General features: G+C 40.7%; 1 protein-coding gene across 3 annotated transcripts in view; it reads right to left on the bottom strand.

The window, feature by feature from the left end:
• Positions 1-567: 567 nt before the first annotated feature.
• zfpm1 (zinc finger protein, FOG family member 1) overlaps positions 568-14,198 on the bottom strand; it is a 100,051-nt gene continuing 86,420 nt past the window's right edge. For 2 of the 3 annotated variants that reach the window (XM_066713971.1, XM_066713973.1), the window contains 6 exons: positions 10,643-10,748; positions 10,264-10,482; positions 7,886-8,113; positions 6,770-6,865; positions 5,623-5,769; positions 568-5,309 (listed from right to left, as the gene is read on the bottom strand). In XM_066713971.1, coding sequence (XP_066570068.1) covers positions 2,854-5,309; positions 5,623-5,769; positions 6,770-6,865; positions 7,886-8,113; positions 10,264-10,482; positions 10,643-10,748 — 3,252 coding nt within the window. In that variant the 3' untranslated portion in view covers positions 568-2,853. The remainder of the gene's footprint in view (positions 5,310-5,622; positions 5,770-6,769; positions 6,866-7,885; positions 8,114-10,263; positions 10,483-10,642; positions 10,749-14,198) is intronic. The other variant, XM_066713972.1, reaches the window with a different exon arrangement.

Genomic DNA, 14,198 nt, shown 5'->3' with positions numbered 1-14,198 from the left:
ACGTTTTTTAAATCCCAAACATATTTTCCTGAACAAATTATCTGAAGGATCAATACTGATAATTTCTGTCCAAATTAACTTCCTGCATGTTACAGCTAATGTGGACCCAAATCTTGCTTTTGGATATTCTCTCGTAAATTATTAAATTATATATATACCTATATATTAATTGCTTTTGGTACCGAGTGTACCATACCTCTGAATTTGATCAACTAAATAAAATCCACCTACCTACATTTATGAGTAATACAGTAGATTTCTTGAAAATCTGGTGGCCATACCTATCGACTAATTCAGTTTTAACAAGTCTTTAATCCCTGGGTATTGACCTGGTAAATAGTCTGCAACAAGATTCTCGCATCTAAACGGATGAAGAGATTATGACCCCACCATAACAACAAACCTCAGTAAATAACAAAGACAAGAAGTAGTTTGACTTGCCTGAAGAGCTGCGAGTATTATTTAAAGACATGTAAAGACTATGTTTCCTTATGTTAAACATCTACAAACAATATATTCTGCAAATGCAAATCCCCAATTAGCAAGCATTACAAAGGAGACTGATGAGCACTTTAAATATCCCATAGGACACTTTTATTTTCATGCATAGCTTGGACAAGTGTGTAGTGGAACTTCTTTATAGATAAAAACAAAATCTGACATTCATTCTTTTTTTTTTTTTTTTTTCCCATCATCTTTTCAGATTATTCACAAAATATTTTTATTTATTGTCTTTTCAATTCACCAGTCCTTCGGAGGGCAGGTTTGGACATAGAAAAAGTGCTGTGTTAAAACATAAATTACACTACCAAAAAAAAAAAAAAAAAAAAGGAGAGGGGAAGCTTCTAACCTACAACATTCAGCAAGATTTTTTACAACACAGTGCAAAAAAAAAAGTTATTTATTTTCCTTTTTTTTCCGTTTTTTTTTTTTTTTAATGATCAAACATTGTTTCTCAGCACTGGCTTTTCAGTTGTGACACTTGTTTGAATTGCTTTCTGTACAAAACAAAGGATCTTGTAAACACTCCTAAAACTTAACTTTAAAAAGCACCTTTCAGAATGAGAACAAAACAAACTAAATCTTAATAGTTTATACAAATCAAAGAGTTGGTAAGCAGTTTCGTAAGTGTGTTTCCAGTCCTAAAAGCAGAGCAATCATCCAAATGTCTCCTTCTATTATAATCACAGGAACAATAAATACACATATGCAGAAGATTAGATTAGGAAACCGATAGTCAGGTAACCAGCACTTTGACTTCCATCTTACTTATTAAGGCTTTGTAGAAGTGTTTGGATGGAGATTATATGACCATGTTTGACCAAAATATGGCGGATACAGAGATTAAATGTCATGTGCGCACAGAACTTGGTCAGAAGCTACTGCCCAAATTAACAAATTAATTTATTGTCATATTTTTTGTAATTTCCTTCTTTCCCCAACATATGTTAAGTAAAAATAAAATACATTTTTTTTACTCTTTTCAAAAAAGTTTAAAAACTAAAACTGCATTGCCGAAAAAACAACCTGCCTTTTGGGGGTAAAACCTATGATTCTTCCACACACATGAATTTAGCCAATAAAGCTTTTGTGTGTTGATTGGTCAGATTTCATTTGCATAAATATTCAAGATCAATGTAGTCAACTCCATAAAATGGAGAGAACAGTTATTTTTCAGTGGGTAAAGTGATTTCTTTTGTAAGTAATGGAAAGAACAGCAGGGATGCTTTACCATAATAGTGGATCAATAGTAAACTGGTCTAGGTGAGTTTGACTTGCAAGGCTATGACAGATTTATGTTCTGGCATTTCTATGACTGTTCCCATTACATGAATCCGGTTAAAAATGAAACATTAAAAAGTATACACACATGATGGTTCTGACCAGACAGAAGATTAAGAAAACATAACACTTTTTCTCCAAACTTCATCTTCTCACATCTCAATCAGTTGAAACTGTATCAGTTTGAAATATTTAGAACAGAGTTTAAAAATAATCCTTACAGTTGATAAATAATATTTTCAAAAGCAACTAGGTAGTTTCAGTCCACGTGGACTCAAAGATAAATATTTCACATTTCTCTTATTTTGCAAATGTTTCAGCTGTACAAGGTAACTTCCTCATCTCGAGAATTATTTTTAAACCAGGTATGTTCTTTCTAGGGAAAGAGCCAGTGTTTGAACAAAACAAACAAAAAATACAGTATTTTTCTATTTAAATATCATTGAAATACATTTAAATCATTCAACCACCGGTAAGGAAAAATCTTCAGTCCAGAGCAGGACAATATAGTACAGAGCTTTATCACCAATGACTCATGGTGATTATCTATAAAAAACAAACAGAACACCAAAACATATTCTTCAGAAAATAAACATCTGAATAAAGGGGCAAATAATGTTTTGATTCATTAGAAGTAAAAATTTTATAAAACAAAGCATGTCACGATAAATTAAGCAGGTAAAAGCAGGATGTAATCCCCAAACTTCAGCCTTGATGCATTACATTTATTTTAATTTTATTAATTGGTTGAAGGAGGGGTGGGTGAGAGCTCAACTTCAGAGTATAGCGAACAGATTGTTTTCTTTTTTAGTGTAAAACTTGACCCATGACAAATAATAAGTTACTTAGGTAACAATAATGGGCATCGGGAAAACAAATGACACCAAATGCCTCTCAAGTAACAGTCTCAATAACCTCTCTTCTGTTCCACTCACGCTGTGGAAGGACCGGGCCTTTCTCAGTCACTGCTTTTAGAAATCGGTATTTGGGTTGGGTCAGTAGCGATTACACAGCTTGTGGTGCAGTTTCAACGGAAAAGTCACTTGCTGTAGTGAAGGTGAGGGAGGGGGCTCATTTCACATGCTCTGCACTGTGTGAAGAGCAGTAGTACTTTTTGTGAGCTATAAAAGTTGAGAGGCTGCTGAACTTGATGTTGCATAAGCGGCAGTATCTGCTGTTGCCGTTCTGCACAGGGGTGGCTGGACCCTTGGGGGTGAGGAGGGGCTTGTCCGCGGTCAAAGGGGGGGTTAGCGGTTTGAGTCCTGCCTCTCTCAGGGCTTCAGGCACTGGTGAGATATTAAGAGAAACAGCGGTGGTGCAAGCAGGTGACACGGGCAGGGGAAGTTTCGGGGAAGTGGCGCCGGGTCCGACTGGGTTGCCATTCACGAGAGGCGAGGTGGGAGAACCTGCCTCCTTTTGATCCCGTCCATTCATGCTGTCGCTGCGGGTCTTGAACCCCAGCTTTGGGGGTGTGCTGGGGGCAGCCCTGGGGCTGGGGATTGGGCTGACACGGGGAGTGTGGCTCTCTGCTTGGTGTCTGCTTTGAGTCACTTCCTTCATGTTGTTACCCTTTGCCACATGTCCAATACCTTGCATGGTCAGCAGGAGACCATGCACATTTTTGAAATGCTCCATCAGGTCACCCTTGATGACTCCATTGAGAGGACAGTATGGGCAAACTACCGGTGAAGCATTCGGAGGAATAGGTAAGGCCTTCATGACGGGAGACTGGCGTGAAACGGTGCCCTCGGAGCTTGGCAAAGAAGTGCCCGGTGAGACGGCAGAATTAGTGCATGTGGGATTCGGAAGGGGGATTGCCAAAGGGTTCTTTTCCATTTTGATCCCCTTAACATCTAAGTGTTCTACGTGAACTTCGGGTTTATCAACAGCTCTGGATTTAGGGGAACTAGAAGCCGGCCTTTTGATTCTGTGAAGCTGTTCAAAAGTCTTCTGTTGTAGCGTGGTAGCAGGACAGTAATAGGTCTTATGAGCTAGATAGTTTTCTATGCTGTTGAAGCTGATGCTGCATGCCGTGCATTTGTGGTAGTCAGTAAGAGGCAGCACAGGAATGGTCAACTGGTCTTCTTGAAGACGGGGTTTCTTGCTAAGGTCAATAGGACCATCTCCTTCTGGACTAGAGCTAGGGGACGGCACTGTGCTGCTCACTGAAGCCGAAATCAGGCTTAAGGGCAAGGGAGGTGGTTCAAGTGGCCTCCCGACTAGGGCTATGGGCTCCTGTTTTATACTTGCAGGCAGAGCTGGATTAGCCAGAGCTTCATTACGGGCCATATGGATCTCATACAGCTTTCTTCGCTTCCTTGTTCGCACTGGCTGTGGCAAGAAGGTCACTTTGCCAGATCTTGGCCTCTGGTTTGGCGGATCATGCCTTGAAGCACAGTAGTAACGTTTGTGAACAATGTAGTTGTCATGACGGCTGAAGCGAATGTTGCAGGCTTCACAGAACGTCTTGGTGGGGTCATCCTCGACATCCTCCACAGAGTTGCTCGGGCTCTGACTGCCTTCGCTAACGCGGCTGCCACTCTCTCCTTCTGAAGAAGTGTCTTTCAAACCGGGGTCCTCGCTCTTGACCTCGACCATCTTGGTGTCCACACTGCTGACTGCTGGCTCTGGCTCCGTGTCACTGTGAGAGACGGATGCAGCTCGGCTGCCCCCCATGGCAGGGGGAGAGCTGTATGCAGAAGATGCAGGAGCCGTGGTCGAAGGGCTGTCCTTCGTGTTGGGTGCAGTGGCTGAATTGTCTCCCTGGTGATGGCGGCTGGAGCAGTACAGCCTCTTATGAACATAGTAGTTGTTGATGTTGTTGAAGGTGATGTCACACTCAAAGCAGGTGGCCCCTTTCTGGATGGGCGAACCAGCGTAAAAGGGAGGCACAGCTCCACTTTGACCTTGTTTCAATCTACTGTGTACCATCTCTGACATTTTGGCCAGGATTTCAGAGGCTTGAGGCACAATGGAAGCCTCTGTGCTGAACATGTACTGGGGTAGAAACACCGTCCCTCCAGGCAGCATGGAGCCCGTGCCAAAATGTACTGGGCTGGATCCTGGGGTGGGACTGGACACTTCCGTTTTAACCTTGATGGAGTGCAGGCTTTTGGGAGAGGATGTGGAGGAGGATGGCTCGTTTCCTGGGTTATCCCGGCCTCTCTGCTCTGTACTTGGATCCTCGGCTTCGTTCTCGGAGTCAGAGTTCTTGGCAGACTTCGGTTCTTCTTTGATCTTCACTACCAGGTCCCCAGGGGGGCTACCCTCTCTGGGGGTCAGTACTCCCCCGTTAGCTCCAGGGCTGGTTGAGTTTGGTCGGGAGAATGGTGTCCCCAGCTCCTTTTCCTTCAGATCCTGCCGCTCAGTGGGGTTAGCTGGGCTCTGCAAGGGGGCGGGGCTATGCTCACCCTTCACTTTCCCCTCAGTATGGGTCAGCATGTGCTGTTGAAGGCTAGTTGGGGAATCTGCCAAAAATGCACACATCTGGCACTTCATTTCTGCTCCAGTTTCTGAGGGATTCAGGCCTAAAACAGAAGAATGGATTTATTTCAGACTGAAGGTACCACCCCCACAAATCTTAGTAAACAAGAGATCTAGTTTTACGATACTGTTGCATGATTTTTTCCCATTTTTGTTTTACAGTACAGAGCTGTTTACCCTCATAACCCACATGGAAATGTACATTTGGACACCCTCAATATGAGCATTGAAAAAGAGCCTTATTCGGGTTAAGGGAAAACGGCTCATGAAGTAGCCCACTTGCTTACTTACATAAATAATATTAGACCTCAGTGTATAGCCCTGTGTATTTTGGTTGATGTAGAAGGTGTTGCATACCTGTTGCTAGCGGTAAGACTGGAAGGCCAGGCCCAGGTGAGCACACTTCACTTTTGGAGCCCGGCTGACAGACCATGTGATTGGTGACCAGGTGACTGTAGAGAATATCCCGAGTGGTGGAGATGAATCCACAGCCGTGACAGATACCTGCAGAACCGAGAGAAAGGTATAAGTGATTGAGATTACCCAATGGGAATGCAGCAGACAATATGCTCTTACCATTGCACTGCAACAAGCTCATACTTTTGAATCTATTTATTATTTTTTCCCCCAAGGGAGACGACATACATCTAGTGTAATCTCTTGTCCCTGCTGTAAATACAACCCCGGCATTAGCGGGATCGGAGATAATGAAGATGAGCTTTTGAACAAAATACACAGACAGCACTTGCTATATGTGAGTAATAGCAGGCTGAGTATACTGAAATATAACAATGCACCACAAATAATATTCTTCCCATACTTAAGTCATCCATCTGATAGCATTTATCTGTCAGTCTTGCACTTTTGGCTCAGTTCTGCATACGCTTAGATCTGAATACAGTTTAAAATATTCAAAGTGCTCATGAAAAGGTTTGACAAAACATGTGGACTCCATGTCATACAGGATTCCAACCTATGGAAAAGGATATAGGCCTATGTGGTGGTACGCATACAAACAACAACAAAAATAGAAAATGGTAAACTGTTTCACTTATTTATCTCTTTAGTGGCAGTAGTCAAATTGAGAACTACTACACACTAACCCAACTCAGAGGCCATAGCATTCACAGCTCATTTGTGGTTGTTTTCAGTTAATACACTGCATGTAAGGTGTAATTCAAATAGCTTCCTATTTCATTACTTTTTCTGCACCGCTTTATTCTCCACAGAGGCACTTCTTAGCCACATCCATAGCTCATGTTTTGCCTTGTTTTCATAATTCATCAGCATGGATGGTTTAGTTCTCTACAGGCTTTATGATAACTGCGTGTGAAGGTGATGGTTGGTTTGAGTGACTAATGGACTGCCAGCAGCCAATAAAACGAATCAATGAGTTGCTCTATAGTTTCTACACCCAGAGGTTCTTTGACATGAGCAAAGCAAAGTGGATTCATTTAGTGTGTGTGCGACTTGGCGCAGCAAATTGATCTTTACAGTAACTCACCGTTGAGTGTATCTGTGTGGACCTTCAAATGGCGTTCACAGTTGGCCTTCGTTGTAAAAGCAGACAGGCAGATTAGACACACAAAGGGACGCTCGCCTAGAAAGAGAACAAATGCTCTTAACTGAAAGCCTGGCACTTAAGACCTAGTACTTCTCTTCATAGTCGTATTTCCATAACTCAGTGCCATGCTTGCAAAGACACCAGCCACAGCACTTTATCTGTATAATCAGGTAAGCAGTAGATCCTTTTATTGTGATGTTTTGATAGTACATTCATGAACTGCAATAGCAAAACAATTAATATGTATGAAGCATCGGATCTAACTCCATACTTCCTTCTCAAAATGAATACCTAATATGACCACCAAATGACATGAACCATAATTGTTATTTATATTTGATGCGTTTCTTGGCAGAAGTAGCTGATATCACTTTACATCTGGGACACCTTTCCCACTGCATTAAATGCTCTGCTACCGCCATAGTTTCTTGCAGAGGTGCCAAACTCTAGTTACTGGGAATCACAAGATTGTTTTAAGTTTCACCTAAGACCTCAATACTCAATAGAACTTATGGACAACATTTGTTTTTATAGTCCTCTAAGGCAGATGATCGATACTTATAAAACATCTAGGATTGTGATCCTGAAAAATTAGAACTTGAAATCCCTCTGTGTGTTTATCTATCTTCAATGTATTGTTTTATTAGTCATAGTCTCAGCCAACTCAAGGAGAAAGTTGCAGAATTTCACAGTCTAATGAACAGTCACAGTCTCTCAAAGTCTAGTCAGCTGTGATTTTGGTCCTGTCAAAAGATGTAGAAGTCACTATCCCAGTCTAGCATGCTGAATCTGTTATAAGCCATACTAAATTAAAAGCAGGCTGTGTCAATATTTCTGAAGTGGATTTGCAATGTTTAGTTCTTGTTTATCCTTTTTAATCCTTTACATTTTTTGCTTTGAACCAGATTCTTGCTATTGAAAAGTGCCATATAAAATCTTTTTTGTTGTTGTTTTTTTCTTGGTATCCCTGTTAGTAAGAGGACATGGCAATAGTACTAACTTGACTAAAATGAAACACAATGCAGCCAAAGAGAACCGTGTTTCTGGGGGTCTTACCACTGTGTGTGCGCATGTGGATCTCCAGAGAGCTGGCACTGGGGCAGCTCTTGCTGCAGTGGGGGAAGGGACAGACACGCTCGTTGGGGTACGAGTCTTTGGGCTTCTCCTGCGGCGGGGAGGCGGGCTCCTGCTTCTGTCGACTGGCACAGTAATACATTAAGTGGGCCTGGAGGTTCCTCTCGCTGCGGTACCAAATCCCACAGTCCTTACAGGGGAAGATGTCCTCTGCAAACACAAGGACACGAGTCATGATCAAAAAGGCTCCTCCATTGGAGAAAGTGATGACTGAGCATAGGTTGTAAGACAAGACAAATCAGAGGAACCCTTCTGTTTATAATGTTTAACTCAACAAACGCAAACAGACCACAAGCGTTTAACAATATAGTTCACATATGGTGCTGTCTACGACTAACACAAACTTTGAGACAAAAAAAATTGGGGGCATTAATAAAAGAAAGTGTAAAAACATTGTTAATACAAAATACTCCACCAGACGCACTTCCTTGAAACTTATCTTGCAGGCCACAGTGTATTTGATGTTAGGTAATGCTATTTAGCTTTTGACATGCACTATGTACATAAAAACACCAGAGCGCCACATCTTGTTGCATTAACATATTCCCCATGAAATCTGTGCCAGCTATAAATGCCACATTTCATATTATAATGCATCTGTTTGATATTTGAATGAAACGCCTTCCTAAATCTGTTCAGTTGCTATGCAGCTCAGTGACATTATACAACTGCGTAAGTGATTAATCACAGTGATCTGATATCAGGTTTCATGTTCAAGGCTATTTAACAATGATTTCTCCTGAATATAATTACCTACATCAGAAACAATTACACTTTCAGTGCTGCTAATTGTTTTACGCTTTACAGAATTTCTGGTGATCAATCTGCTTATCTCTACAGATTGACCACCTTCACAAAGATATATATTTTTCAATTAGTCATAGTGCAACAGTATGCTAATAAAAGTTTGCATGAAGCATTTAAAGAGGAAAAAGTAGGCAGCTTATGGATTAGAGTATAAATATCTCTAATTTGTATATGAATTGACTGTTTCATACAGGATCCATATGTATTCATGTTTCATTGTATTTTATTACTGTGCTGTATTATGATTACATTAACACTGTGCTAGGTGTTTGCTTCAAGGTCTGAGTCTGGTTCTTCACATTAAAAGGTTTTTAATACTAGATCCATTTAAAAAATAAACTTACATCAATAAAAGCCTTCTGCAATGCTTAAAGCTGGTCTAAAAACTTAAATACGAGGCTCAAGAAAATGTATTTTTAGTGTCAGGTGTACCAAATGTGCTGGCTCTAAGTTTTGCACTGTTAATGTGAAATTAAACAATATTCTTGTTTTATGTGTACAGAGTTTTGGTTGATAATATGTTACCTTTCACTATGATGTTTCTGTTGAAACTGTTATTGCTTAGTTTGTGCTGCCCTCTGGTGTTACTGACGGGCATATAAATGAACAATCCAGCCAAATAACAGCTTCACCCTTGTTAGAGCAGCACACCGCTTTCAAATGAAACACTAGCATAATAATGAATTATTATTTTACACCCGTAGAAAAAGCTATATATGAAAATGGGAGTAATTCTCCACTTTGTCTTAAATAAAATTAAACTGTATATATTTTTACAGTTGTCTTGAGTAGATAATCTTCAGACGAGACTGTTAAATTAACTACTTGCTTATGGTTTTGATTTTATCAATGGGGTAGCCTAAGTGGATTTCTTTTGTAATTCAGCTGAAGCCTCTAGAATAAAATTGGCAAGGGTGAATCACTAGAGTGAGCTACTATTCACTATTTGTATCATAGTTGGCTTATTATATTTAAACAGTGGATTTATTATTATGATGATTATTTATTTCTTAGTAGACGCCCTTGTCCACAAAATATAAGAGCAATACAAAGTGCAATAATACAGAATACATTTATTCTGCAAGCTGTCACAAAAGAGTTTGGAAAGCCCTCTGGCATGGGGTTGGCTAAGTCATTTCTCTCATTCTGCCTCAAGTTTACAGTTTAGACTGTACAGTTGTTTTTATAACTATAAAAAATATATAGTAAAACGGTAGATCACCAAATCACCACAAAACACATTAAAGCAGCCATTACCAGGTGGCAAACAAGTCAGTTTTACATTTGTATATTATACACTTGTGGCATACTTTCTCTAAGGGGAAGGAGGGTGGGTTTCCCCTATCTGGTTCACAGGTGCCTTATTTTATTGTCATCACATTGTTCCTGGTAAAGTGTGGCTACATGTCTCTTTTTTTAGAGACGTTGTAAAATCATGTAAGTAGTCATGGATACATTTTGAAGGATCTGAAAGGATGTGGGAAAAAACTCACTGTTCACAACAGCAGTAGCCAAGATGGCAGCCATGCCAGCTTGCTGTGGGAGGAGCTGGATTTCTGAGGGCAGGACTGCGGGGTAGGAAAGCTCGTCCTTCACTGGGACCGTGCCCAGCTCAGAGGAGGGAGTCTCTTCAACGGGGGCAGCTGTCAGTATGGCTATCAAACACTCCCCTTCAGAGACCACCTGAGTCACCTTGCAGTACACAAGCACACCTGCAAATGTGACAAAGACAAGCATGAAATGGGAACGCTCAGACTGTGGCTCCTACAGCCGACAACACATTTATTTTATACCCCAGATACACTGACAGACATTAAATGCAGATGTAGAAAGGTTCTAGTGAAAGTGAGCCAGCAGTTTCTCCAGACCTACCTTCACTGTAAATGGTGGAATTGGCTTCAGTTTCATTGGAGGTAAAGGGAAGTTTTGTAAGCCAGCAGTCCATATCTTCTGTCTGAAGGGTGAGCCTGGGCTCCTGCTTAAAATAAATACACAGCATAATCCTTTTTAGGATGCACAGTTAATGAACTACTGTAGAAGTGATATTTCAACAATCCTAAAGCCTCGATGAATTATAAAAATCCATAAGCAAAGTACTTCTTGAAGATGGCCAGTGGATAAATCAACACAGAAAATCAGACCCTGAAAATCTGAATCAAAACTTTATACAATTCCTGGATGTGTGTTGCTGATTTGACAAACATTTGTGAAATTGGAACAAGGGTTTCCAACTTCAAAAAAAAAAAAAAAAGAAGAATGATAAATGACATAAATATTGGTCATTGGGCTTGGTTTCAAAAGCAAAACGTTCCAAAGAGGAGAACTATTAAACAAGGAGGGAAATAAAAAAATACAAAAACTTGCATATCAGAATACTTGCTGCCAAAGTAAATGAAGGAATCAACAGAGATGTGAAAGACAGCTAAAAGTTGAGACTACAAAGAGCAGAGTTTTATCCTTGCCTCTTCAGTCCAGATGGGAAAAATAACCCGCAGACTCAGGAAATCAAAAACAACAGTCCCTCAGAGGATGAAAGGAGATCTATAAAACTGAAGTGCTTCAACAAGCGCCATCTCAGGATCTCTCCAGCGCTGATATGACGGAGGTGTATTAAAAGACTTTGGAAGAGCACTGAAGAGCCTCGCATGAATCAAGGGAAGTGCAGAATGGGCAAGGAGGAATGAAAGCAGCCAGGCTGTGTTTCGGGGGATTGCAAAGCAGATGTGGAAGTCAGCGTGAGGTAGACAAGAAATGTGCATTTCAGAGAGGGGAAACTTGAGCACTGTATTCCACATATCTCTTCCGTATTTATATCTATTAAAAAATGGGCATAGGTGTAGCCTCCCTCCAGAATATACTTTAATGCCCATTTCAAACCTACAGAATGTACTCTAAGTTTTGATTAAGGGGGGAAACAAAGATCAAAAAACAATGACACGTCTGATTTAAATGTTTTGTTCTTCCTTTACAGCAGACCGCAGATGGAAAAGCCACACGGAGGGAGGAGCAGTTGAATTTCCCAGGGAACCTCTAGGTGGCAATGGTTTGCTAACTATCAAGCCATCATCAGGGCAATACTGTAACTGTACTTTGACTCGTACAGACAAATCGGTTCCACAAAGTTATGTGTTGTGCCAGGGGGCACATTTGGCTGATATTACAGATGCGCTACCAAAATTGATTTTACAGACTTGAAAGAATGAAAGACACAGTTCAATCCTAGAGCAAAAAATTATTAAAATAGAGGGTGAAAAAGAGAGAAAGAGAAGGCTGCATGCTAAAAGGTTTATTTCTAATTATGGCAGTTCTAGCCTAAAGACCAGCAGTATTGTATTTCATCAGGAACACTCTCTGATTCCAAGATATCTCCCCTTTTGTTTTAATTTGAAATCCAATATCTTTGCAATATGCAGCCACAAGCGCTGCGTGCTTGCACTAATTTGTTTCAGACTAATTTAACATGACTTTTTTTTTTTTTTTTTTAAAGGAAAGGCCAACGTGGCTTGATTAGCCTAGGACAATACACACACAAGCACAAATGCATCTGCACCATACATTTAATGGATTCATTTACATAGAAGTTGATCTGTATTCAAAATATGAAATTCAAATCTTGAACTCCTAAGAAGCCAACGGTTCGCTTAACGAAAGTCAAAAGAAACTTCAACCGTGGGAAATGCAAAAATACCACCGTTGGACCACAGAAAAGGCTTATGCAAGGGGTGTACTGTCCAGACAGGTTGACATGAGAAACAGATGAGTCTGAAATTCAGCAATAAAAAAAACTTAGTGACTAGTGAATTATTGCCTCACAGCAAAAAGTTCTGTGTGTCTGGGCAAAGCAGAAGCCAGTTCTTGTTCCTATTCTTTAAGAGGCCGGCTTTTCTTAATGCAGGGCTAGTAGGGAGTGCTAATCAGCCCTTCAGTGGCGATTGCATCATCCTACCCAGCAAGCCCTGCTACACTTGGAATAGCCGAGCTTTCATGTGACCGAACCATCACTGTAGTAATTGTCATGGGTAATTTGAAAGGCTGAAGATGTCAGTTTGATTAAAAGCGGTTTTATGTGGCAACTCCATTAACAGTTGGCATTACAGTTCCATTACCCTAGGATTTTTCATTTTTTAATATGTTTTTTTAGTTTGTTTTGTGTGAAAGGTGGGAAGTCACATATTACGTCAATTTATTATCAAGGATTATGCAGTTTGTCCCTTCTAAATCCTATAAAATTGACCACCAGGCTAACACCTTTTGAGAAAGCTTAAATCTATGTACCACCATATACATCTGCTGGGGAATTGGGAGGTACGGCAACCAAGATACGGCATGGAAGCTGCTACAAATGTAATGCGATTTAAGGGGGAAAAAAATGAATGGGCAAACAAAAAGCTGAAATTAATATATAGAATAATATATAGGTCTGGAAGATGCATAATACATAATTTTCCAACAGACTAATTGATGCATTACACCGTAGATGTTCAATTTCCTGACAGTCAGTGTCACCCCAGCTACAGGAATGTGACACGCACACGCACACACACACCCATAACACTGTAGGGGGCAGAGATGGCTGGCACTGTTCCCTTGTCAAGCCTCACTGGAACAGCCACCCCTAGCGACCCTCCTCCCAGCTCCCAGCATGGCACAGCGACTGTTGGACGGCTATTAACACCTAGGCAGAAATTAAACGTCTTTCACCAAGAGCCGCATCGTTCCTCTCCGGAACTAAACTACTTTGAAAATCTTAAGCTCTTGTGGAGGAGAGAGAGAGAGGGAAAAAAAAAAAAAAAAAAAGTATTTTGACGCGCAGATTAAGCCCCTCTCCGGCCCTGTCTCTCTTATGAATATTGATTAGAGGAGGAATGTTTTAATCTCCCTGATCCCTTCACTGCTGCCTGGGTAACGATATGAAATCTAATTATTTGGTCTGATATTAACCCCCCCCACACACCCAACCAACCACCCCCCGCTTCCTTCACTCTTTCCTCTCTTTGCCCCCCCACCCCTCCCTTCACAACTCCAGCCTTTCAAACCAACTCAGTCAGCCCCGCATCACCCCGCCGCTTATCACACTGAGAAACACCCTGTTCTAAGTATGATAAAACAGGAATGCTAATGATGCATGGCTGATTTATTTTTTCTATTCATTTTTTTTCATAAAAAATAAAATAATAATACAATCCCTCGCTGATGTCCTCCATGGCATGCACATCCTCTTTTGAAGGCTCTGCAGCAAAACCTTCAAAAAAGAAAAAAGAAAAAGTTCCGTCTACAGCGTTGTCCGTGAGCGTGCTATCATTAAGCCCGAAGAGGAGTTCAGCCGCTCTTCATCAACTCTATCTCTTGTGTCAAACAGCCGTTACAGGGTTTGATAACACTAAACTAAACCCAGAACCCATTTCAATTAAGTTTTTTATCTGTTTAA

Source organism: Amia ocellicauda, chromosome 9 (assembly GCF_036373705.1).
Source record: "Amia ocellicauda isolate fAmiCal2 chromosome 9, fAmiCal2.hap1, whole genome shotgun sequence".
NCBI lineage: Eukaryota > Metazoa > Chordata > Actinopteri > Amiiformes > Amiidae > Amia > Amia ocellicauda.
Note: the sequence above shows the minus strand (reverse complement) of the source record. Positions and strands in the feature narration are given on the sequence as shown.